This window comes from Setaria viridis, chromosome 3 (genome assembly GCF_005286985.2).
Source record: "Setaria viridis chromosome 3, Setaria_viridis_v4.0, whole genome shotgun sequence".
NCBI classification, from domain to species: domain Eukaryota; kingdom Viridiplantae; phylum Streptophyta; class Magnoliopsida; order Poales; family Poaceae; genus Setaria; species Setaria viridis.
The window spans coordinates 3,615,204-3,640,484 of NC_048265.2; the positions used below are offsets into that span (position 1 = coordinate 3,615,204).

Genomic DNA, 25,281 nt, shown 5'->3' on the forward strand with positions numbered 1-25,281 from the left:
ATATGCATGAGTAAATTGGACGAAGATTATGGGGTTACTTTATATAATTGTTTATAATTACAGAGCTCAGTAATTTAGATATATGTTTAGGGTTTATTTTAGAATATTTTCATAATAATAGTTGTGAGTAACTTTTTAGGAAATATAATAGAGCAATGACTATGATTATTAGAGTTTACAGGATTGATGTTTGATGTTTCCAATTTTTGTGAGAATTTCTTGGATTTGTATTTTTTTTAGCATGTCCCGTCTTCGATGAAAAAAAAATAATGACACATTGCTACAAACTATTACCTTGAACTAACTCTCATTTGTTAAATATTCGAACATAACACTTATATAGATATATACTTATTATTTTCATCTGATTGTGATAAATTTTAGTTAGTAATTACTCTATAATGTTTTCATCCACATTTATAATCTTTAACTTTTCACGAGCTATAATTTGAATATAGAAATTTATATTCTCATCACTTCCTCTATATCTTTATAAATGGTGACACACATAATGTGGATATATCTTAATTATTATATCATATACCAATAGTGTAAGAAATAGACGATTTAGAATCATGTAACGCTGTATATTTTTAATTAAGGTGATTTGGATTAAAATTTAGGGTTACCTAATGTTGTTTTTAATAATGGTATATGTGGGTAATATAGATGCAAATTTAAAGGGTTACTTTAAGTTATTTTTAAGTAATAGTGGTGGGCAATTTAGTTGCAAATTTAGGAGGTTATTTTAAATTATTTTTATAATGACATAAGTGGGTAATTTTCATGAATATTAGGGGTTACTTTAGTTTATTGAATATAATGATAGAGGTAGGTAATTTAGATATAGATTTAGGGGATTATTTTAGGCTAATTTTATAATGGTAAAGGTGGGTAATTTTTTTAAAAAATTACATAATAGATCCAATGGCTATGATGATTTGAGTATACCGATTGATGGCTAGATGTTTCACTTTTTTTTGAAAAATTCTAGGATTTCTTTCCTTTTCCTAGAGTATCCACCTCCTGAAGGTTTCAAAAGGAGTCTCAGTTAATAATTGTAAGATTGCTCTAAATTATACATGTGGAGATGAATATGCTAAGATTATACCATTTCCTTGATTTGGTAATGAAATTGTGTTGCTCCCGGTCTGGAAGATCACGAGTCCTATGAAAGAAAGTTATCCGCATGCACGCGCCTGCCAATATACTTGCAAGTGTGAAACAAGTGTCATCGGATCCATCGCTTGGTAACCATGTGTAATATCGGATAGCCCGGGCGAGCGCATGGGTCGCCCTCGTCCCCACCTCTTCCTGCAAACCCATCCATCACTGGCCTCGGCTCCTGCTGCTGCTGCGGTAGGTGGCGCGTCGCTCTTCCTTAACTGCTCGCCCACCTCTCTTCTCCTTCCTCCATCCCACGCACACAAGCAGCAACAGTTCGTGCTAGCTTGTGCTCCGACCTCCAACTCCCTATCCTCTCCGCTCTGCTCGCCCGCGCCAAGGCACAGGAGCAGCAGCAGCGTGCGCTCCATCCTGCTCCACCTGTCGCCGCGCGGCGCTCGGATGTCAGTTCCTGCCACGCGACGCGAGTTCTTCTTCGATTCGAGCCAGCCGTGCATGGGTGCTGATGATGATGCCTGTGTGATTCTCTCACCTGCAGGATCGGGCCGGGCGACGAGCTGGCCGAGCTGCTCTGGGACAACGGGCCGGCGCTGAGGAGGGCGCCGCCGCCGTTCCAACCCTTCACCTGCAGCGCCGCCGGCAGCAGCAGGGCCCACGAGCTCAAGCGCCACGCCGCCGCTGCCGCCGGCATGGCCTCCGTACCGCTCGGGGCGCACGACGCCGGCGGGTTCCCCGTCCACGACGACGACGACGCCGTGCCGTGGCTGCATTGCCCCGTCATCGTCGACGACGGCGACACGGCGCCGCTGCCCCCGGAGTACTGCGCCGGCCTGCTGTCCGAGTACCCGGGCCTCCCCGGCGCCGCGCCGCCCGCCTCCCCCCACCACGGCGCGGCCGTCCCGGCCTCCCGCGCCGCGCCGCCGGAGGCCGCGGCCAAGCAGGCCCCGCCGAGCGCCGGTGAGGGCGTCATGAACTTCACCTTCTTCTCGCGTCCCCTGCAGCAGCGGCCGCAGGCGTCCGCCGCCGCGGCCCCGAGCAACCCCGTCGAGTCCACGGTCGTGCAGGCGGCGACGAACCGGCTGCGGAGCACCCCGCTGTTCTCGGAGCAGAGGATGGCGTGGCTGCAGCCGCCCAAAGCGCCGCGCGCCACGGCGGCAGGGGCACCTCCTGCCCCCCAGGCGCCTCTGCCCCCAGAGCTCCGCCACGGAGAAGCCGCCACGGTGACTCAACGCAGGTTGCAGCCGGAAGCGAGGGCTCCCGATGCGGCCGCGGGACCGGCGGCGGTGACCACCTCGTCGGTCTGCTCCGGCAACGGTGACCGGAGCCAGCCCAAGAGGAGCAGCCACCACCAGCTCCCGGACTGCTCCGTCAGCCCGGACGAGGTAGCATGCGCATGGCCGACCACCTATTGGCCATTGTTGATTCAAACATCGGGCTTCCTGAATTCCTGATCGCAACGCCTCTCTGGCTGCAGGACCTCGACGACGAGGGCGGCGCGACGAGGAGGTCGGAGTCGCGGAGCAACAAGCGGAGCCGCACCGCCGAGGTGCACAACCTATCGGAGAGGGTACGCACGGGGCACTGCTCGGTCGATCCACGTCTCTGCCAATGCGCGCACGCCATGCAAGTGATCCTCATGAGATGTGAATTGAAAATTGCTGTGACCTTGCATTGCAGAGGAGACGAGACCGGATCAACGAGAAGATGCGCGCCCTGCAGGAGCTCATCCCCAACTGCAACAAGGCACACGCCACTGACACCTTGATCCTAAAATGGAATCCATCCAGTTGCTTCATTCGTCTGGCACACGCCACTAACACGCTTGCTTCTGTTGCAGATCGACAAGGCGTCGATGCTGGAGGAGGCGATCGAGTACCTGAAGACCCTGCAGCTGCAGGTGCAGATGATGTCGATGGGGACGGGTCTGTGCGTGCCGCCGATGCTGCTGCCGGCGATGCAGATGCCGCACCCCATGGCGGCGCACTTCCCCCACCTCGGCATGGGGCTGGGGTTCAGCATGGGCGCGGCGGCGGCAGCCTTCGACATGGCCCGCGCTGCCGGCGTGCACTTCCCGTGCCCTCCGATGGCAATGCCGCCAGGGCCGATGTTCGGCGTGCCCGGGCAGGCGATGCCGCCGCCGGCCGCCGCGGCGTTCGCTCACATGGCCACCGCGCCGCCCGAGCAGATGGAAGTTGCTCCTGCACGGCGAGGAGCAGAAGCGGACCAACCGCCGGTTCCCGTCGTCACACAGGTAGCTGCAAGGATCAGTGTCCTGCAATGCGCTTCGGTCTCTGTATTTCCTGTGCCAGTAACCCATCAAAACGCCATTTTGATGTGCTTCTTAACAGGGCGATCAGAAGCAGCAGCATCCGAAGCAGACGTGAAGGTGACGAGGCGCTCCGCATGTTGTTGCAGATCGCGCGCGTTGAGCTAGGCGGCAGTCGGCTGGTCGCTCTGTTTCCTCTGAATTTGGCTGCTCCATCGATGCGTGTCTGAAGAAGCGTAGGCATGCAGTAGGCTCGGTTCTGAACAAACATTTTTACCTAGCCTGCTAACGTCGCATCTCAGCTGTAATTTGCCTGTAGATTGTAAGAGAATTTAAGGGGTGTTTGGTTACACGGACTAATAAAGTTTAGTCTTTAGATACTAATTAGGAGTATTAAACATAGACTAATTACAAAACCAATTGCACAGACGGAGTCTAATTCGCGAGACAAATTTACTAAGACTAATTAATTTACTGTAGCATCACATTGTCAAATCATGGACTAATTAGGCTTAATAGATTCGTCTCGCAAATTAACCTCCATATGTGCAATTGGTTTTATAATTAGCTCATATTTAGTCCTCCTAATAAGTATCTAAATATTCGATGTGATAGTGACTAAATTTTAGTTCATGGAATCAAACAACCCGTGCTCGTGGAATGTATCGCGTGAGAGGTTGGATGTAGTAAGTTGTGGTGTTTCATGAGCAAAACGTCGGCTCAGAAGTTGGCTGTCAAGAACTCTAAATTTTCCTGCTCCGGGATCTCAGTGTGGAGCAAATTGGAAAGCTGTTCGGTTTGCTGCTGCTAAATCCTTCTGAAGCCGTTTCATCCGTGGCAACCACTCGCACTGCATCGCACCCAATCTAATCGAGGCAGGGATGGATGGATTTTGCCAGAGAGAGACAGGAGGAGAGCTATCAAGCGTGCGTATGGGCGCATATACATCATGCATGTATTCATTCGTGTCTCCATACAATACAAGCGACGCAATACAGCCTGCTAGTTCTACATGATGGGTGTTCATCTCTTGCCGTTGTGCATCTCTGGGCTGTAAAGCGCAAGCGACACATGTACGGAGCTGATCGAGCTCTCGCTCCGGTACCCCCGGCCTGCCCGAGATGGATCATCACACACACTGCAGCTGCTGCTGCAGTAGTTACCTGTGACCCTGAGACCTGAACAGTGAGTGTCTGAACTCTTCTGAGTGATCCGTGCAAGAGGATAAGGCGGGCACAGTGCCTGCTGTCGGGGCGGATGCGGATTCAATTCCTGGCATCAATTCGTTCGCCGCCCTTTTCAAAGGCCTCTGCCGCCCCCAGGAGCAGTCAGGCGCCGCTCTGAACAGCTCTGACGGCGTCCATGCAAATGCAGTGCACCCGTGTCCTGGAAGCCACAACAACCCCCAGGCCTCAGTCATGATGCAGCCAGCCGGCACGAGCTCGGGCGTCAGGTCTATCTCCCTCCCCATAATGGTAATCCAGGTCTTGTCAACAAACGAATCAGCATGACGGTCATGACGCCGAGGGCTAGTTCTCACAACTCCCAACTTTGATACTACGTAAAAAGAAGATTTCCCATCATATTAAACTTGCGGTACATGCATGGAGTACTAAATGTAGACGAAATCAAAAACTAACTGCACAATTTTGCTGTACTTTGCGAGACGAATCTTTTGAGCCTAATTAGTCAATATTTGAATAATAATTCACAAATACAAACGAAACGCTACAGTGTACTACAGTGCTACATTAGTAATTTTACATCTTCAAAGTTAGGCAACTAAACAAGACACAATGCTGGTGAACTGTGAACATATGATCCTGATCTTGGTTAGCCTCCCCCTCATCTCCTCGAACGAGATAAGCAGCTAGCGTGATGCTATCATCGCCTACTGTCGTTTCGGAACGAAAGGGCCGCGTGTGCCTTTGGTCGCATCATCTACAGAGATGTCGCGGCCGAGTGGAGCAACGCAACGCAGAGACTGCACAGCATGTGCAGTGCAGCGACCGGTGCGGGCTCGCTGAAGATTGGCCAGAAAAGGAAGCTCACGTGCTTGCTTTTCGGCGCGATCGAGCAGAAGGCACATGATCATCCTGGACCTGGAATACAGAGACGGATTTGGACGTCTGAAATCCGAATCAACTAATTCGAAAAAACGTTAATATGGATATCCGAATTCGTATTCGTTTTTAATGTGGATGTTAAATGGATGTATCTAGATTCGTATTTGATAAAAATATGAAATATCCGATATTTTCCGTATCCACAAAGAATAAAGTACCCAATAAAGCCATCTAAGCTTATTTATATTACTATAAATACTAATTACAAATTATGTTAATTCTAATATTGCTAATAAAATAATTATTTAGACCATTTAAACTTTTAAAAAAATTATCTATATGACAAATGCCTGATATATAGTCATAAAGTTTAATTAATTTTAATATAACTAATCATATTAATTAAATACATTATATTATGTATTAAATGAATAATCATTTTTAAATGTATCAATGAAGTTATTTTTTTTATTAAATGAGATATATATTTATGTAAATACTTATTATTATTATTAAATGATATATATTTATGAAAATACTTATTTTATATTTATTTTGATATATTTAATTATTTATTATTAAACACATTATTTTTAATAAGATATCTATCCATTTACTCCCTACTTGTAACATGATTTTTAATCAATTATAAGATCATCTATAAAATAAAATTAATACTCGTTATGACGCTATGTTATAAGTCGAGTAAGTATCCGAATGCAAATCCGAATTTGAACTATTCATTCGTTTTGTATTCATATTTGATAATATCCATATTCGTATTGGAATTTAAATTAAAATATGATAAATAGTACTATCCTAATTTGATTCCATTTTGATTCTATGCGTATTATCGCTACCTGTAGCCTCCCGCAAGTCCCGTTTGAATGCTTGATGGGCTCGTCTCGTTCGCGTGGAAGCAAGAGGAAGAGGGTGACGCTGATTGTGATGCTGATGCAGTGATGCGGCAGCCAGTCAACGACGTCGGCGTCAGTGGAGTCCGTACGGCACGAGGTTCCTGACAGCGCGCATCACATCGTCAAAGAAAAGCAGCCAGATGCCACATGCCAGGGCCGGCGGCAGAGCAGCATGCTGCATGCATCCCGGTGCCAGTTCTCGTGCTGCAACCCAGACGACACCCGGTGGATCTTCTTCGCCTCCGCCGGCGGGCACCATACACGCGCTCGCCGCAGGGAGGGTTTTCGCTGCCGGCGCTCGGCGGTCGACGGCTTGGGTACGGTGGCGGTCGCCGTTCAGTTTGGACGGGTGGGCCGATGTCTTTCCTGGGAACGCAAGAGGCCCACTAATGGCCTGCCACGCTGCTACTGACTGGGCCTCCTGCTGCCTGTGCTGGCAGAGTTCGCTCGCGTCCTCTCGGCCCAAAAATAGCCCATGGGCTGCGACGCGTAGCGACGGCTCCCCCCTCCTCCTGTGCTCCGCGCGAGGGAGACAGGCGCACCAACGAGCGCACGCCCCCACCACCGCCGCACGCGCACTCATCAGCGCCACCGCCGCGCCGCACCGAAAGCGAAGCGGGGGGAATGCGCGATCGCCTCCGCGCCCACCCCCTCCTCCCCGCTACTCCTCCTCCCGTGTCGCCGGCGATCGATTCGGCCTGAGGCTGAGCGAGCGATTGGTATGTGCTCTCCCCTCCTCCCCACTTCCCCCTTCTCTGTGCGCGCGCGTGGTTCCGATTCGTAGACGCATTTAGAAATCCCCAACCCAACCGATGGTGGCGCGCAGCATTGCGCCGGGACGGCCGTTTCGACCCGCCTACCCGGTTCGCCAACCGGAGGGAGACGATTTCGCGTCGCCCATTTTAGTGGGCGGGGTCGGTCCCGCATTGCTGCGGCAGCGGCTTCGCTCACCGCCGACGAAGCATCGATTGGTTGATCGCTGCAGGCATCGCGCTCATTCCTGCGGTTTTGTTACAGCCACACGTAGATATGGTGTAGCACTGCGCGGATGCCTCACGGGCTCACATCACCCGTTGATGCTGTAGGTGCCGCTCCCCGGGTGTCGCATTCCCAGGTCGTCAAAATCACCGGAATGTTGTTTGCGTGATTTCCGTGCAACATGTTGTACTCGCTGATCAAATCCTGAAAGCTTCGCATATGGACTTATGCCTGTTCGATTTTAGCAATGAGCCCAGCTTGTAGTGCCATGGCGTCTAGGTCTGCAGCTCATTGATACATTTTTCAGACCAGGCCATCTGCTGTACTGGACAGCTATAAAACACCCTGTATAGAACGCTACTCACCAAGTCAAAACTGATTGATGTTATGTCTGAGAAGTGAAGGCTGAATTTTATTCTCCTGGATTGTAGTTTATACTATCCTAACAGGAACATGGTGTTACTACATCCTTGTGATTGAATTGTAGTTAGCATGCAAATTGTGCACCTTCCCTAGCACCTCACCTGTCTCCACACATTCAGTATGTAATTTATTGTTCCAGGCCATTGCTCACAACATCAAGCCCTGTCTTATATCTGACAAACAAACCAAATAGTTGCTATAGACAAGTAAAATTTTGTTACTTGAAAAACTAAAGAATTCTCCCGAGCAGATGTAGAGACAGGGCTTGGGCTGCCAGGGCTTCAGCCTGTAGCCTAGGTCCAAAATTCCATGGAAGCCTACTTTATGGAATTTAGGGGGGCAACAAGGGTACAAAGACTCTGATTCAGCTCCTTGCTCAGCCCATACTTTTGCTTCTCCTCTGCTTCCTAAAGGAACAGGGCCCAAGAAAATTACCTGCAGTTGTGACGTGTACATGTGATTTGATACTATCATCTACTTTTACATGGCAAAAATCCAAATACCTTAATGCTCTCTGGGACCCATCTGTGTATCACAAAGACTTACCACCTCTTTGCTGGCACAGTAATTGCTAAGTCAGTATAACATTTTTCTCCACTGTGCATATGATTGCAGCTGATTGGATCGCCTAAACAAGCAAAGCAGAAATTCAATGGCCACTGTTTCAGCCCTTACTAGTTACTACTGATCTTATTTCAAATACATTGTGTGATTAGAAGCTAGCTGATTTGATTATGAATATCCATCTCTTTCTCTAAGTCAAATCTCTGAAGCCATACTGATCCAATCAGATTTTACAGATGCTCAGGATGTTTATTGCTGTGGATGCACGATATCTGCTTCATTAGAACATCTCCTGGATGAATTTATTTGTTAGGTTCAACTATAAACTACAGATTTTGTTCAGAATTGGTGTGACCTTGCATTTCAATTACCATTATTAATTAGCTAAAAACCCTCAATAGAAGGCTGTGCAAGCCTGCGGAACACCTTTTTTTTCCAGTATGCAGTTGCTTCCATTCTATGTATTCAACCTTGATGGAAAAGGATTTAACTTACAAAGCATAAAAGCACCATTTGGCTACTACTATTGCTTCTTAGTTTTTGTTGGATTATGATTCCAGTTTGCAGAACGGGAATGTGTTGTTTCGTTTATGAACTTATTGCACATTTTTACCTCAATACAGACCTAGTGGACTGTGATGTGCATTCAAATGCATGAAAGAGGGTGGATACCACCAGATCGTATGCTGCAAAAAAAAAACCTCTATATTTGTGGATATTCCCACTAACCTTTTGATCATCTGAATATGTAATTTAATCTAGCAATCAGATACATATTCTGATAAGTGATAATATTGTTTTTCATTTGATACTCCTGTTTGGGTTTATCATTTTTCATACTGTGTTTGATAGGATAGCATATATCAATGACACAGTTAAATCATTGGGAATCTTCATATTTTCCCATGTCTGTATCTTGCATTTCATTGGTAGTCTGCCTTGGCCAAAGGCGCTTCCAACTATATTATCTGCTTCTTTTGCTCCTTTCCGTCTTATAGCTTTAGGTCATCCCTTTTGATTTAGTGGACCTAATTCAAATTCAGTGGCAGAAACATAATTTCTCTTTTTAATAACATCAATTTAGCTCTTGAAATTTAGGTGCTCTCCCTCTCCCTGGTTATTACTGTGATTCATGTGACCATGGTAACGACTTAATTGTTGTGGGCTCCACAAGTACTTATGTACTATGGAGAGATTGCTACTTACATAGTTGCTGATCTTGCAGGTAATTGTTGAAATGTGTACAAGCTTTGACGTCTGTTGCCTGTTGGCACGCATGTTTGAGTGTGTGGACACAGTTCAACAATTGATGAAACTATTTATAGTCACATCTCGTGCATACGGCCTGTCTCTAGAGGTGTAAAGGGCTAATGGTGTACTTTTTTAGTGTTAAAAGTAATAGAACTTAATTCTACAGCTGCAGGCCCAACATTGAGTACCTTCTTGCTTACAAATGCTTTCCAAGTATGGTTTCATATGTTTATCATCATGCTGATGTCATATAGAGGCAACAAACTTTCAGAATGTTATTAAGCAGGAATATATCTTATGCCTTGTCTTGGTGGTTTCCTGCTACCTGTATAACACTTTATTTTCTTCTAAAAAAGGTTCTCATATGATTTTGAATTGGTTACTTTGCCTTATGTTCACATTTTCAGCTAACTAAAGCAGTTTTATCCAAATGAATTTTTAATTAAGAAGAAATGATTCAATTGTGTTATGGATTGTGCCAGATGGAATCACTGAACTATTACTTTTTTTTTTGCTATTCCATTGGACCACTAATTAGCATCAACCTATGATACCCTAGATTCTAACTCATGTTTATGTGGTTTGATTAATTTTTTGATATTGTTCCACTTTTCTGATATCTTCCACTCACTAATGATGATGTTAGGTGGATGCCGGTGTACTACTGTTGGCAATGTTGAGACTGCATATTACAATGTAACTAAATGTCTTTTTCACCTGGAAGAGCACTGCTGCTCCTCTGTTGCTATTTTCATGTCTTGCTATTTCTACTTCTCTTTCATACTTCTTTTTTGCTTTCTTTCAACTGACGTGTTCATTTTGAGACACCCAGATACATCCAATAATGCAGCTTATTTGTCCGAGTAGACACAGGATACAAACAAAGATAATTGAAGTGCATATACCCATAAGTTGATACATCATGGTACGTAATCAAGCTCATCACTTGTATAATGTATCTTATGTTCTTTACAACATCTAGAGACATTAAAATAGTATTTTTGCCCCTACTATTGCTTTTTAGTGCTAATGGTCCTTATCAGCATTATTGTTCTCAATTCATTTGTGAAAATCCAAGGACCAGTCACTTTATGCCAGCTTTTTCATGCACATGGCCATGTCCCATTAGTTGTACGGCATAAAATGATAGTTGTTAAATTCTAAAGCTTCTGCGGAACCAAATTGAGCTAGCTTTATTTAGGAATATAGCAATGCAGAAAATGAACTCATCTTTACATTGGTTTGAGTTTTGACTAGTCACGAGGAAAGGAACCCACCAGAAGGGCCAAGTCAAAGCAGTTAATAATCTAGCTGAGCGCATGACATGGTCCCTAAATTGTACATTACTAGGATCAACACCATCTTTTGCCTTCTTGTTTGTTAACTCAGTTGCCTGATTTATAACTGTACTCTTTCTAAACTAATTCACTATGTTTAAAATTATATGGATCGGTCATATGAAAACTGTATCATTATATTTGGAGTTAAAAATGATGTGGTGATACTATTGTTATTTAATATACATTAGTTTAGAGACAGTAATTGTTAAAGTCCCATCCTGGAGATCTTCAGTAGTCAACAACTTTATCAAGGAAAATAAAAAACATAGGGAGCTGTTGTGATCAGGGCTTCTCAATTCAAAATCTAGTACCTTGGGTGTTAAGGTCCCTCACGCTTATTGTTGTAGCTCCCATTTTACTCAATGTACCTCGTAATGAAGATGATGAAAAACTGAGTTCTTTTACTCTATTGGGCTTTTTCAATCATAGGCTCATACCTAACTTGAGGAATGTTACACCATCATCCATAAAAAAAAAATGGTCCCGGCCCATTGCACAAACTATGGGGAATAGACCCAAGAAGCATGCAAGATAGCTTCAGCCCCATGGCAGATGAATATTTAACCCTAACCAAAGTGCAAAGCTTTTACAGATTTTGCAAATCTAAATCTACAGAACACATCATGGTTATGTCACATAAACAATGATAAGCAGACTGAATGGAGCATAAGTTGAGTCTCATCATACTGAGGCTTCATATATTACCCAATCTATATGGTAGGTAATTCATGAGTAGTTACCTCCTTTTATTTCCTGAATGTGTTTACTTCCTCTTGAGGAAGATTGCCCCTTTGGACCCTATCAAATCAACCAATCCTTTTCCATTCCTGTATTCAAGTGGAAAGCGATCAAGTAGCTTGGGTTCTCCACACAGAAAACTTTACGACAGAAGCAGGAAAGGGAAAGGAGAAGAAAAATAGCTCTCAGGTCAATATTCCATATTTCTTCCTTTACAAATATACAACTGCCGTTTGTTGGCAACTTCTCAAAGAAGAAATGAAAATACAACATGCAATAATTAATTTGCATGGACGTGCATGGCAATGGTTGAAAAGTTTGGGACTACTTGCATGGTTTATGAGAGCAACCGACACATGCAGTTTTGCCCATGCCTGTCTATATTTATTTGATAAACAGAGAGTGAACAAAACTCAAATGTCCAAAAGTTGAGTTGTCGTGTACAGAAGGAAAAAATCAATTTGAAGAGAAAGAAAAGGAGACTCTAGAACGTACTTTTCTATGCATTCTGCTTCCACTCCTAAGGCCAGGGCTGTCCTTTCCACGATACTGCAGGATCTTCAACTGAGGAACAGCTGTGGTGGATGGTTTCTGTATCAACTTACTTATGTATCTATGTGAGCAGCTCAGCATAGTTCTGCTCATCAATCTGTGAAAATTACAAGTTTCTGCTTCTGCTGGTATGCTCTGTTCCATATGGTGGAACATAAGGCCTAGATATTCTCAAAAGACAGTTGCATTCTTTGCAGGTCCTTGTCATACATGTCTGGTGCTGCCTGCAGCTGTTGCTGTGGCTGCTGATTCTGGTACCAAGAAGCACATATCCCTTCCATGTTGAATTGGCTCTCTGCCTTGATCACGTCATCATAGAGTGATTGGCTCTGGTCCTGCATGGCTACGGTCGTTTCAGCAAAGGTTCCATGGAGCAAGTCAGGCCACTTAAGTTCCTCTACTAAGTGAGCTCTTGAATCTTTTTCTTGTCCGGCGTCTGTCCATGGGAACACACTGTTCTCCAGAATTGAGCTTGTGCTCTGTGGTTCAAATCCCAAACTGTTGCTTCCTCTGCTCCCAGTACTGCTACTGCTGCTAGGATTTGTACCATCCCAGTATAATGAATCTACTGAGGCACTTCCAATGCCAGTGCCTCCATGTCGAGGATTATTTGGTGGGAGATTCAGCCCCATCGATGTTGATAGGGCTGATGGTGAAACTGGTGGCATCACAGTGGAAATTGTGCTGCAGTTGAAGTCATTCTGGTTGAACCAGAGTGAGTTCATACTTGCACCGTCACCACTGCCACTCTCACTGCTGTAGCCTAATGGCTGTTGAAAAGGGAAATACAACGTTTGGCCTGATGAGCGGCAGGTTGATGAACTCTCGTGTCCAGCAGTAAGCTGGTCCAGAAATAACTCCTTTGGAGGCACCTTAGGGCGTGCTAAGTTTGGAGTTTCAGGGTGATTCTTGTCATACACTGGCAGCAGCATTGATGATTGAGCTGTCTCGCTGAGGAGGTGGCTCAAGTTCCCCAGAGCACCAGTGCTTGATGGGTTGACGTCGCTGGATCCTGAGGTCCTCTCAGTGCTGATGGTGGGAGCTGCTCGGCTGCAATCAGCCTCAGCAAGCGGCTTGTGGGTGTTGGGATCAATGCCTTTCTGCCTCAGTTTCTTCTTGATGCATGAGTTCCATAGGTTCTTGATCTCGTTGTCAGTCCTTCCAGGCAGCTGTGCTGCAATTTGAGACCACCTTCTCATAGAAAAAGGAAAGGGCTAATATCAGCTAAATAACCAACTGTTGCTTTGCAGATATGCAGTCTTGAATCCCTGATACTACTTCTCAGGTAAATTTACCTGTTGCCAAGGACAGCATGCAGCTCAATGATGAGGTCTTCTTCCTCTTGAGAGAATGCCCCTCTCTTGAGGTCTGGCCTCAAATAGTTTATCCACCTCAGCCTGCAACTCTTTCCGCACCTTTGGAGCCCTGCAACAATTTGACAGCTACATCTTAGATCATTGGGCTGTCTTACAGGGATTTCATAGACAAGAGAAGTAAAGATATGAGGTGGTAATTGGAAGGAGCAAAATGCAGAGGAAGAAAAAAGAAAGAATTGGGAGTTGATAATTGAAAAGGACCAAGTGCAGAAGAAATCGTTGTACATACCTGCGAGTTTGGGAACAGAACTCCAGCAGCCATGGCCATGCTTTGTTATGTGATTCATGAGTTTCTCATCCTCCTCCGGAGACCAGAGCCCCTTTCTCAACTTTTGCTTGTAGCAGCAAGAATGCCTCCCCATCTCAGCGCAATGCAGAACCTGGGAGCTCCAAATTCGCAGAACTGACAGGTCTGTGGAATGTATACAACCTCCAATTATGCACAGCCAGCACCTTCTCCGGTAGCACAAAGCTTCTTCAAGGATTGATGATGGCTGAAGGGGTGGGAAATGCAGATGGTGTAGTGACTTATATACTGGTGAATGATTGGGCTGCAGCTGAGACCAGAATTGAGCAACTGTATGGTTGCAGATAGGAGATTTCAGTGGGAAGCAAGGAAAGGTTAGGGGCACTCCTCTCCTTTTCTTTGCAGGACAGCCCTTTAGCACCTTCTTTTAAAGGTGGTGGTGGAGGTGGTTGTGGGAGGGGAGGTTTAGCCTTCCCCACGGTTGCTTCCTGCTCTGCGTGGGCGTCTGTCTCGTCATCTCCTAAGAATCTATGTCTGGTGCCAAAACCGGTGGGGTAGCCACCTCCACCGATATTTTAATTGTCGCGACCTTTGTGCAACTGTTACTGTTAGTTCTCACCAATTTCCTTCAAACCCAATTCGCATGCCTGTTGCCTGGTGTATTTCTTCGGGCACAAGGTAGTGAAAGTGAAACGTGTCCATCAGAGTGTACATGATTTGGAAATGGATCGATGCTCTCGCTGCCAGGTGAATGATTGTGACCCAGAGCAGCCAGTGAACTCTGTTTTTTTTTCTTTTCTGCAGCTGCTTCTATATCACGGCCTCACAGTCACGGGTGCTCCATGTCCATGCAGGGCAGAGCACATAGTTGTGAAGAAGCGTTGTCCACCTTTCTTCTGTTGCTAATTAAAACTCGATGTGTTAGCTGCTGTTCATTTCGTGCGTGCATGTGCACCTCATTTTCTTCCCACCTGCAAGATTTTATGTGTCAGACCTAAGTGTTGTCCTTTTGCCCTCTTGCTTTTCAGGTAACTCACTGTGTCACTTCTCTCTGGGGAAAAAGCCCTGGTCAATCATCACAGTTGGGGTCCGGGGGGAAAAGAGGTGGCACCATATGTTCGTATTCCAGGACGGAGAGCATCTTCCTTTTGTTTATCTCTGGCAGCTAGCAGGCTGGCTAGCAATTCTAATCAGAAATTGTTACTTCTCCAGTCCAACAAGAAGCACGTTGCAGGCTCTGAATGTGTCCGCAAATCGGTTAAGAATTGGGCTTCCCATAATTGCAAAGATAATCGCACAGGTACAAGTGTAATGATTTGTCTGATTGACTGTCGCTAGCGTCAATGGAGGCACTGATCATAGCGAGGGTGAACTCATGCCTGTGATTTTTTTCATGAAGCTTTGAATACAAAAAGGGTCCAGTGCAGGAGACAAATTTCTTGGAGCATAGTATTGGAAACGAGCTGGTCAATGCACATATTATTGTTGGTATCCTTTTCTTGTCTGACAAAAGAGCGTTTTTATCCATGATTCCATGATTAGGATTGTAACGGCATCCATCTGTGCCCATGTGACGGCGGATACTCGTCGCCAATTAAACAAATGCACCACGAATCAAAAGGTTGTGATTGAGCAATTCTATAGTCTGGTTTTCCAGCTGATCATTTTGTCCTTTGATTCCCCATGCAACGGATCTCATCCATTCTGGAGCGTTGCATTGTCTGTACTGGGCGGTGTAGCATATATTATTATTTCTGAAGATTGTCTATACTATTTGCTGTTTGAACGCTGCAAATTAAATGGATGCTCCTAGAATCAATGTCACCATCTGTTCTTCCTCCATGCAGGACTTGCAGTTGAGCTAGGAAAAAGGACCATCAGGTAACAACCTACCTCTTGTCTGCAACTGCTAGCGTCTCTTCCCTTTTCTTCTCAGAATTATGCATTGCTCCCAGGAAAGAAGTGTTCACTGACTACAGAATCTGGATGGGATGACCCTAATCAGGTAATTTTGGAAATAAACTTGTGGCACAAAAACGCTACTGGGATTAATTGCTGCATCATTGCATAATTTTTTTTTTGGTCAGAGGTGATTGTTATGACTTATGATATAGAAGGAGGCGGCATTATTTTGAGTGGTGATAAGAGAAGGGAAGGCTGGCGGCAGCAGCATGGCAATTAGCAAGGCTGGCACTAGAAGATCACGGGGAAGGCAAGTTTGACAAAGGAGGCATCTTTTCTGGGGTCCCCAGGAAGCATAGGCCCACCCCTCCCTAATCCCTACGGTGCACACGATACTTGGTGAGTGATTTACTTGACAATATCCTTCCATTTCTTTATTAGTTTACAATAATAATAAGAATATATAGGATCTCTCAGCCTTATGAGAGAGAGAGAGAGAGAGAGAGAGAGAGAGAGAGAGAGAGAGATGTTAAATTCGTGATGTGGCCTGGGCTGGTGATGATGAACGAATGATCGGTACAGCCGGGATTCAAGAGGGATGAAAGATCGGAACAGGACGGCATCCATAGTACGCGGGGCGGGCCCGTGGAAGCTTACGGTACGCACCTTTGTGCCTTTGTGCCCTGCCCTCTGAGAGAGAGAGAGAGAGAGATTGGGTGTAGGACAGTGGGCCGTCCGTGCCCTTTGAATGGTAGGGCACCGTCCAATCGCCAACCCAATCCCCATCCAATCCTCCCATGTAGCGTAGAGGCTAGCTACCTATCAATGGAATGGATCGAGCGAGGGGGAGGCGAAAGCGAAGGGACCACGCCCCACGCCCCCCCCTCCTCCGTGTGTGCCAACCAACTGGACGCGCACTAGCGCTACAGCCATTATAGCATGCTGCAAATTTCCTATCGGCATGTATGCACATATATAAATAATGTGTCTTTTGATGATGGTGATACACTATACATGTAATTATTAATCTCAGGAACTTATCATGTATACGCGCCTGATTTATTTGCGTATACTCTATGCCAGTACTGGTACTTGTCGTAGTTCTCTCTCAGTGTTAAGAAGAGAAGAAGTGAATACTGCGGGGCTGGACAGGAATATCCCTGCGAGTCGCCTTTGTCCCTGTCATCCCTTTTGTTTTCTCCTCCCCGTTGCTAGCTGTCCGCGGACGTGTACGTGCGTAGGCATCCTACCACTTCCATAGGCCCCGATCGAGTGTGTGTGCCCATCGGGAATTCATATCGACATCTATCTCGTGTTAATTCCTGCGCCTCTAGTTTTATCTAAATGCCGGGCAAATCCCAAGTCAATATGTGCATGGCTCCTTTTCAGAGCATGTGGGTGAGATGGAACGGACTCATTGATTGGCAAAAGGTCGAGGTGCAACTCGTGGACGGCCGGCTTGCTCGGGTCAGAACACCATCGGATCGTCCAGCGACTTTTGCAGGTAAGAAGAGGATTGTCCTCACCTCTTGGTTAATTACATAATAAGAGTACCTCAGTTGTTACTTTTTATAGATCTAGGCCTCTAGCAAAATTTGTTACTAGCTTCTTTACGTCGATGGGCACTCAAGTTATTTTCTTTTCATTCGCACGTTATTTTACAGCCGACAGATCAAGTGGCCGATCGATTAGAGAGAGAGCGACGTAGTGATGAATTGATCAACTAGCGTGCCTGTGAAGATCACACCGAGATCTCCCAACTATCTAGCTCTGTCCTTTACCTTCCTAATGTGGTACAATTTGGCATAAAGTATTACTACCATCTCGCCGGATTTTTATGTTAAAAAAAGAGAGAGAAGAAGCCGATTAACTGGTGGCGAAACGTACGATCGATACGTGCCGCTCTCTGGACCTCGTCCTTTTCCACGCAAAGAAATGGACACTGTATGGACTTTGCTTTCATGCGACATATATCACTCTCCCCAGCGTCTAGTATATCCATGTAGCGCGAAAGCTGCCCGCGTCCGACCCGCATTTTTCTTTTTGGCTGCCCTGTTCTTTCACTCCGATTAGCCGGACACATCCAGCCGCGGATGCCACGTCAGATCGATCCTTGACCCCTAGCATTGTAGCATTGCACGTCTAATCTGCATAATCGCAAGAAGCGGTGATTTGAAAGAACTAAGAAAATAATGTGCAGAGCCAGGTACAGTAAGCTACTCGGGTTAATTTTAGTCTCTGGCGTGTCGTGTACTCGTGTGCCGCATGCATGCACTGGTGCAAGAAGAGTGTATAATAATACACCTCCAGTTGCATAACAATGAAGAAAAAAATGTGTACCTCTTCTTTTAGTGGAAATGACGTCATTCATAAACTTTGAATTGTGAAGCCTGCCGACAGGTTTTCTCCTATTCTCTCCACGTAATACAAACGCAACAGGGCCCACCTGCTAATTTAAGTTAGGAAACACCACAAATGGCTTTGTTTATTTGTTCATCTGCGCAGCGGCACTTTTATTTAATTGTGAATTCTGACCATTTCATTTGATTCCATGCATGACACCAAATTTTGACCAGCTGGATTGCACTGTTGCACTTCTCTACCTTACACACCCAGAGATACAACTAATAACAATAGATAAATAAATGATCTTTTGGCCGTGCACATCAGCACATGTTTGGCAAAAGTTATTTTTTACTATATTTATAAAGAATTCATTAAACCTAATGCAAATTATAATAGGAAATTAAAACACTTTTCCCAGGTAGATAGACCTGCACATGTAACATTTTTTCACATGATTAATTATCGCAGTAACATTCTGTCGGCACAACGCACCGCTGATTTGATATTAGAGGGAGTATTAGGGGGGGACATTATCAGGTTGGGCTCCATTTGCACACTAACACATCACTTTCCTTGACCCCCTCTGTTAGCAAAGCAGCCAAGCAAATAATGCAGCCCCGGATGCACTGCACTGCACCGCACGGCCCCCTGCTTCCTCCTTTCTCTACAGTACACTCGGCTCCTAGCTACACGCATCTAGTCCACACAAAATGGCCGGCGCGCGCGCGCCCAATTATCCGCCCAATTAAGTCGCGCGCTTAATATTATGGTTGCGATTAAGCCAGGAGGAGGAGGCCTAGCTAGGCCTAGTTGACGGGCAATCAATTAATCAAGCGGGTCCAATCCATAACACGACTAATTAATCACCCCCCGTCCCTACGATGTGAAGTCGCACCTTCCTCAAGGTCCCCCCCCCCCCCCCACCCCCCCAGGCCACAGCACCCGTGGTATATGCATGCGCGAGTCGCTGCTGCTGCTACATAGCAGCCGTAACAGCTACGTACCCATCCTCCATGTACTAGGGCTTATTGGCATTGCAATGGCACTGCACTCCCCTCCTTTTCTCTGACGTCCCCATCGCCCGTTTGCGTCTGCGCTACACCCCAAGCGCATATATCGGCGCACTGTGCACTTGTAAGGGTATTTTGAAATGCAGGGGAAAAATGGCTTGAATTTTACAGGATTTAGTGCAAGAATCTCGCATGAATTTTAGAGGAAAAGGTTCCGTCAATTCTCATGTATTTGATAAAACAAACTAGTGTTCCAAAGGATTTGATAATGCAGGAGTTTTGCGTGGTTGGTTATATTGTCGGAATTGAATTGTGAAGTTTGTGTAGTATTCTTGGGAAACCATGCATTTTCCAAATACGTGCATGCTACGTATGTGTCCTCTAGTACTGGCAGCTTCCGTGTACGTGTGGGCACGTACTCCATACGTGTGGTTGCGGGCGCGCTAACTGCTGCCCGGCCGTACAAATACCTTAAAGTTCACGTGTATACATACGTACAAGGGTACTCGTAGCCGTACGTAGCCGGTGCCCAATATCTACGTACGGCGTGCGTGCGTGTAGCCAAAGATTCGCGTGTAGTGTAGGTGATGAGCTGTCGCGCGCCGCATGACGCAATGGTCCATTTCGTCTCTCTGGCCTACCACTGCTGATGTGGCCTGCAATGCTTGGTGCTTTTGGCATCTTGTACGTGCTGATTTCTTTCTGTGGTATGCATGTCATCACGTACAGATAAGATGCACAGTGTACCGTATAGATTCGTCGAAATCAATCAAGTACGCGGATTACAACAGATTGCAAATGCGGCGCCACTGTGCATCCATATGCCTTGCATTGCATTGTGTGCGATGAAAGCTTAGCGAGGAGAGAGACCACAGTGTAATGTATGCTGAAATGAAAACTGTTGGGATGGAACAGGCGCGGATAGCTTGCACATGTACCTACGGGAAGGTAGGGGACACAATTATTTGCGTAACAATCCGCTTTAGCTGCTTCGACGTGGAGAACCCCCCAGCTTAATTGGATCGGATGAGCGCGCGCCAATGCTGCGACACAGTGACAAATGACGATGGTCCTCTCGTGTATCCACTGTGCCGTATAGTCCGTCTTTTGTCTTAGCGTTCTTTGTTCATATATATGCACAGCACATGTAGTACGTCGACACTGTAGTGCATATATGGTTACTACTTATAACCATGGCGGCTTAATTGGTACGGTACTCCCTGTGATCATCACAAATGTTATGAGGCAATCTCGATCTCAAGGGGCACTTGGGTTAACAACCCAATTCCCATTGACCCCTGCAAGATACGTGCGTATTCGGTTGGTGTCGTTCAATGACGCCAGCCGGCTAATGACGACCATTTGTGGTCGTTAAGGAACGGCCGGCCAGCGATCAACACCGTCTGATCTGATGATAACAACCGCTCGTGCACGGTGCTGTACGTACGTACGGTATGTGTCGCGTTAGTTTGTTCGCTTGTAGTGGACCGTACATGCACACCCGTATGTTATGTATGCTGGTCACATAAATACACCTATAAGATTATTGTTCATGAACTGTAGCTTTCAGTCTTTGTAAGAGTATATATGATTATGGGGATCGGATGTTCGCATTTTCTGAGCATTATGCGAAATTGAAATGGAGACATATGCATGCATGGTTGATGAAAAAAAATGAAACGGATCGGTTTGTCTAGTCTGGGCGGATGTGTAGCTCTTTACAAAGGGAGGGGTGAACTGCAAAATGTATGAGTCAATCATCACCGGATCGGTGTTGGTCACAGTTGACGTTATAAAACCATATCCCATGCATAAGCATGCCTCGATTTGATCAGCTAGCTCGTTGCCGGCTCAGATATAACTAATGCGTGCATGATTCGATTCGGTATGGCATATAATCATCAGAATATTTGCTCACGAACAGATCGGCGCCGGCCAGTGCTGTCGGTCCGCTGACAAGTGACAAACCTCTTATAAGAAATTAAATTATGTGTCAGCCACTGCCATCTTTGCATTGATCGAAAGAATATCTTGCATACGGACAAGTAGTATATTCCTTGTTTTTGTGTTCTTTGATTTGCTATAGAAAACCCTGTGGCAAAGGTACCAAGTTGTATATATCAGCCACTGCGCGCCATCGTTATCATCTTCTTGCATATGATCCTGTACGTGTTTCACTTCTTTATCACTAGTTTAAAGGTACGAGTACACGTATGTAGGAACCTCACATGAATTTCAAAAATAACTGTATGATATGATTCTCATGTGTGAGTTTCATGAAATTCTTCTTTCGAATGGGGATCTACAAAAAGCAAAACAAAAATTGATCATGCATGTGATCCATGGCAGGAAGAATGCAAGTCGTGGAGTATATATATATATAATATAACCTGGAGGAAATTTCATAGCGCTTGTAATTGTACTTGTGCACCGACAGGAGGAACCAACCTGCCGGCCGGCTGCAAGCTAAAGCCTAAAGCTGGCTCTCAGGCAAGCAATCACGCATGCAAAAAGGGGTGGAGAAAAAAAGAACAAGAAAAAGGCTTCCCCATTTGTGCATGCCGCCTCCAATGAACGCAGAAAGGTGCGTTAAGGATTCTCTTGATTCATCATCATTCACAAAGACTAGCTGTAGCATGATCATTTTCACCTCTACCTTTTTCTAATAGCTACCAAATCTCTGGCTGGGTAGCTAGGTTATTCCTTTTCTTTTATTGAAACAGCAGGAGGATTTATATCGATCAGACACACACACGTCCAGGAGGGAGCTAGGTATATGAGGCTAGCCAAGTAGTAGTATTGGATTATCATAGAGCCGCCATATTGGAAAAGGTAGATAAGATATTTAATTGGACAGTACATTGAGTGGGATTAAGAAGCTTTATTTCAACTAGATAGGAAGAAGCATGGAGTACTGAGGGGAATTCTTTTCGCAGTCACGTGCGGATTCAATGATAATTCATAGTTTCACCAAAAGAACAACATGCATCGCTTTGCTCAGCGCTCTCTGTCATATTTGTTCAGATAATAAAATTGTACATGCACGTAGCACAATACAATCGCGTCACGTGAAGAGGTAGGCTTTTTGGTGTCTTCGTCATAAGCATATATAGGGTCGTCCTGTCTTGACAGACGTGACGGGATCCCGTGGGGTTGATTCATCTCTCTAGAAGGAGAGAACGTACAGCTGAGATTAGATTTCCCGGCAGAAAAAAAGAAGTTAAAACATACACTAGTAGTAGTAACTAGCTAAAAGTTTCCAGCACTTCACACACACACACACACACACACACACACTTGCTGCTGATTGAGTGAAGGACGGGCACACCAAGCAAGTTACATGGCATGGCACATACGCATAGCTTATAGCTACCTAGCTAGAGCTAGAGCTCTCCAAAGGGACCTGTACGTAGCTAATTAATCCATGGATTGTTTTTTATTTACATATATGTCCGTGCATGCATCAGTTCATCACCCAATAATCCCAGCCAGGCAGGCCTATACTAATGATGGCCGGCCGGGTGCAGCAGTACTGTTGGATATGATCCGCACGGAACTGTCAAGCTGGAGGAGTGGTTGCCTGTCCCTCTGATTGACCTCTCGTGGCCATTGATTATTCTTGTTAGCGATAAGAGGATTCTTAATCAGGCTGCTAGCTAGCGAGGCAGTATTATTATGGGCAGGACGACGACGACGACGACGACGCCGACGCGAGACGGGTGGTGTGTGCTTCTTCGCGGCCATGTGCAGTGCCGGCTGGTCAGAATGCATGCTTGGCCACGGTGCCTAATTGCTAGCTGCACTCGAATACTTTAAAGCTTTTTTTCGAGAAATATGCAATGGTTCGTCGAAGAGTATGTATGTGTGTATATATAGAGGTGGGGGCGGGGAGGGGGGGGGGGGGGGGGTGCTCTGTTTGGCGGCTTGTGATTGTGCATGCATCATCAGAATTCAGAACGAAGCTGGCCGTGAAATAAAAGTTGACAAGTAGACTGTTTGCCAAACAGGTAATAGTGGGGCCCGGCGGCGTGCTGGCGAGATGCATGGGCATGACGGCCGGCGAGAGCACATGCATCATCCCGGACTGAACCGCCGCGGGCATGTTCGGCGTACGGTCACGTCCATGGACCCGTCGGTCGCCCAACTCCTGTACACGTACGCCCGCGCGCCATGCATGCATGCATGGATGCGTACATGTAAGTATAAGTATCTCGTGCGCATGTAGGTAGGTGTGTGGGCCACCCAGCGCGCCGGTGCACACGTCATATAGTCGTATGAGCTTCAGCTTATACTGAGCAGCTTGTGAAATGTGAATGATAGACGATCGACGGCGACGCGTGCATGTGGGCTACTGATGGCTTTAGGCAGCTGTGGAGAGACGAGACGAGACGCGCGCGACGCCACGCACACGGCGCGACCGTGTTCATTCTCGCCGTCGATCGTCAGCTCTGCTGAGTCACAGTGCCTGTGCGTGCGTCGCCTGATCTCGCGCCAGTCGTCGTACGTCAAAGGACGCATCGATCGATGGGTCGATGGGTCGGTCGGTTCTAATTGTAGCCAACAACAAGCTTGGTAGCTGGTACCAACTAACAGTGGTGCACCTTCTGGGTCTCCTTGAAAGAAATCGGTGCTCGTAGCCTAAAAGAGAAGGGGTGGATTAGTCAAACTTAAAACCTTAACCTATAACTTTCACTACTTTTGCATCAAAATTAAATTAGATCATACTATCAAGATGTGCAACTATAGTTGATATAGTGTGGAACCCTCGTCCCAAAACAAGATTTGCAACCTAGAGTCAATCCTAGCAAGATACTACACTAAGAAAGTAAAGACACACAAGTTGCAAGTATGAAATGCGGAAACGTAAAGGAGATGAGGGGATGCAAACTCTTGACATGATGATTTATCATGTGGTATCGGTAGGCACTAAGCCACCACTAGTCTACGTTGTTGAAGCACCCACACAAGAGTATTGCTTCCTGGTCACCAAATCTCTTCGGGGCCACTAAGGCTCATGCCAAGTTTCCCTATCACCTTGATGCCGTCTCCACTAAGGAGGCTCCACATCAAGCCGGTGGGTCGAAAACTTATTGGCGAGCCACTAAGGCTCCAAGACGCCGGTACACCTTATGCAACGGTGGTTCACTCTAGAACATGATCACAAGGTAGGCACACCTTGCACTCTCTCTTCTCTAAGCCTATCCTAGCACTAATCACTCTTCTAAGCTTGTGCTAAGCCTTTGATGGATCACTTAAGCATTTTTGGTAGCTTCGATGTGTTCTTGATGTGTCTTGCTCTTCAATGGACTCCTGCACACTTCAACTTCATCAAGCCACTCCAAATGGGCGAGTGGAGGGGGTATAAATAGCTCAAGAACTCAAAAGAGCCGTTGCTCCAACGGCTAGTTAAAGTATACCATTGGATGTTCCGATAGTAGTATTTTGGGTCGCATCGAAACATCCGGTGCTACTAGCCATTGCCTCCCCGCGCCCAGATTCTGCTCAGATTCCTCACCGACCTAATGCGCCTATTCATCAGTTGATTCATCCGATGGTGCATCGGATCAATCGGTGTGTGCTGTCCACGTCCAAAATCTCTCTAGAAGTTTCTAAAGTAAATATTCTTCGTCCGATGCCCACCAACTCAATCCTCGGAACATCTGGTGCTTCGCTTCATTTCTTCTTCAGGCCAGCGATTGATCCGACGCTTGTAGAAATCAGGGCATTGGATCATCCGATGGTCAGCTTTGACTTGGCCTCAGCGCAATTGTACCAATCGCTCCGATGGAAGCTCCGATGCTTCCTCGCGAGCCATCGGATCATCCGATGGTGTCCTTTTTTATGTGCATCCCTAACACTGACTGATTCGGTGGCTAGGTCTTTGGCTCACCGAATGAGTCGGTGACCAATACCTATTCACACTCTGCTATGTCACCGACTAATGCGGTGGATCCTCCCATTGCGTCGATGACTGATTTCTTTATTTCTTCGCTTGTCTTTGATTGTGGTTGCTTCTTTGGGACCTAAAATACTTTCAAGGCATGTTCTCAATACTTCATTAGTCCCCATGATCGTGTGGGGCCATATTCGCTGGACTCCTCTGATCTAGTCGTTGATCGAAAGATGATTCATCGTCTCTCCTTTCGTTTCCTGCACTGCCCGATCGAGCTATAGCGCCAG

At 46.1% G+C, this 25,281-nt stretch overlaps 2 protein-coding genes and 1 long non-coding RNA gene across 12 annotated transcripts; 2 read left to right on the forward strand and 1 right to left on the reverse strand.

The window, feature by feature from the left end:
* The first annotated feature begins 1,249 nt into the window (after nt 1-1,249).
* Nucleotides 1,250-4,203, forward strand: LOC117847462 (transcription factor APG). The gene is made up of 6 exons (XM_034728678.2): nt 1,250-1,568; nt 1,664-2,507; nt 2,600-2,692; nt 2,803-2,868; nt 2,963-3,376; nt 3,474-4,203. Exons 1-6 carry the CDS (start codon nt 1,288-1,290, stop codon nt 3,507-3,509), a joined length of 1,734 nt encoding a protein of 577 aa, XP_034584569.1. The 5' UTR covers nt 1,250-1,287; the 3' UTR covers nt 3,510-4,203.
* Nucleotides 4,204-6,551: 2,348 nt separating this feature from the next.
* On the forward strand, nt 6,552-23,598 carry LOC117847465 (uncharacterized). 9 transcript variants are annotated; one of them, XR_004638645.2, is made up of 9 exons: nt 6,552-10,515; nt 14,872-14,959; nt 15,056-15,143; nt 15,243-15,464; nt 15,691-15,724; nt 15,799-15,848; nt 15,958-16,144; nt 17,135-17,249; nt 17,410-17,615. It is a non-coding gene; the product is annotated as an uncharacterized lncRNA (long non-coding RNA). The 9 variants fall into 9 exon arrangements; XR_004638639.2 differs by lacking the exon at nt 17,410-17,615 and adding exons at nt 21,539-21,685; nt 23,109-23,598 and having other exon boundaries at nt 6,553-10,515; nt 14,872-15,143; XR_004638635.2 differs by lacking the exon at nt 17,410-17,615 and adding exons at nt 21,539-21,685; nt 21,825-22,874 and having other exon boundaries at nt 6,553-10,515; nt 14,872-15,143.
* Nucleotides 11,839-14,330, reverse strand: LOC117847464 (transcription factor MYB61). 2 transcript variants are annotated; one of them, XM_034728679.2, is made up of 3 exons: nt 13,826-14,330; nt 13,516-13,645; nt 11,839-13,411 (listed from the first exon to the last, which is right to left on the reverse strand). In XM_034728679.2, the coding sequence occupies exons 1-3, from the start codon at nt 13,956-13,958 to the stop codon at nt 12,382-12,384; spliced, it is 1,293 nt and encodes a 430-aa protein (XP_034584570.1). In that variant the 5' UTR covers nt 13,959-14,330; the 3' UTR covers nt 11,839-12,381. The 2 variants fall into 2 exon arrangements, with proteins under 2 accessions (XP_034584570.1, XP_034584571.1); XM_034728680.2 differs by lacking the exon at nt 13,826-14,330 and having other exon boundaries at nt 11,839-13,434; nt 13,516-13,644.
* Nucleotides 23,599-25,281: the final 1,683 nt, after the last annotated feature.

Coding starts and splice junctions, on each gene's coding strand:
- LOC117847464 (XM_034728679.2), bottom strand. CDS start 13,958: ATGGGGAGGCATTCTTGCTGCTACAAGCAAAAGTTGAGAAAGGGGCTC. Junction 13,646..13,825: donor TTCTGTTCCCAAACTCGCAG/GTATGTACAACG, acceptor AAATTGTTGCAG/GGCTCCAAAGGTGCGGAAAG. Junction 13,412..13,515: donor CATGCTGTCCTTGGCAACAG/GTAAATTTACCT, acceptor TTCTATGAGAAG/GTGGTCTCAAATTGCAGCAC.
- LOC117847462 (XM_034728678.2), top strand. CDS start 1,288: ATGGGTCGCCCTCGTCCCCACCTCTTCCTGCAAACCCATCCATCACTG. Junction 1,569..1,663: donor TCGCCGCGCGGCGCTCGGAT/GTCAGTTCCTGC, acceptor TCTCACCTGCAG/GATCGGGCCGGGCGACGAGC. Junction 2,508..2,599: donor GCTCCGTCAGCCCGGACGAG/GTAGCATGCGCA, acceptor CTCTGGCTGCAG/GACCTCGACGACGAGGGCGG.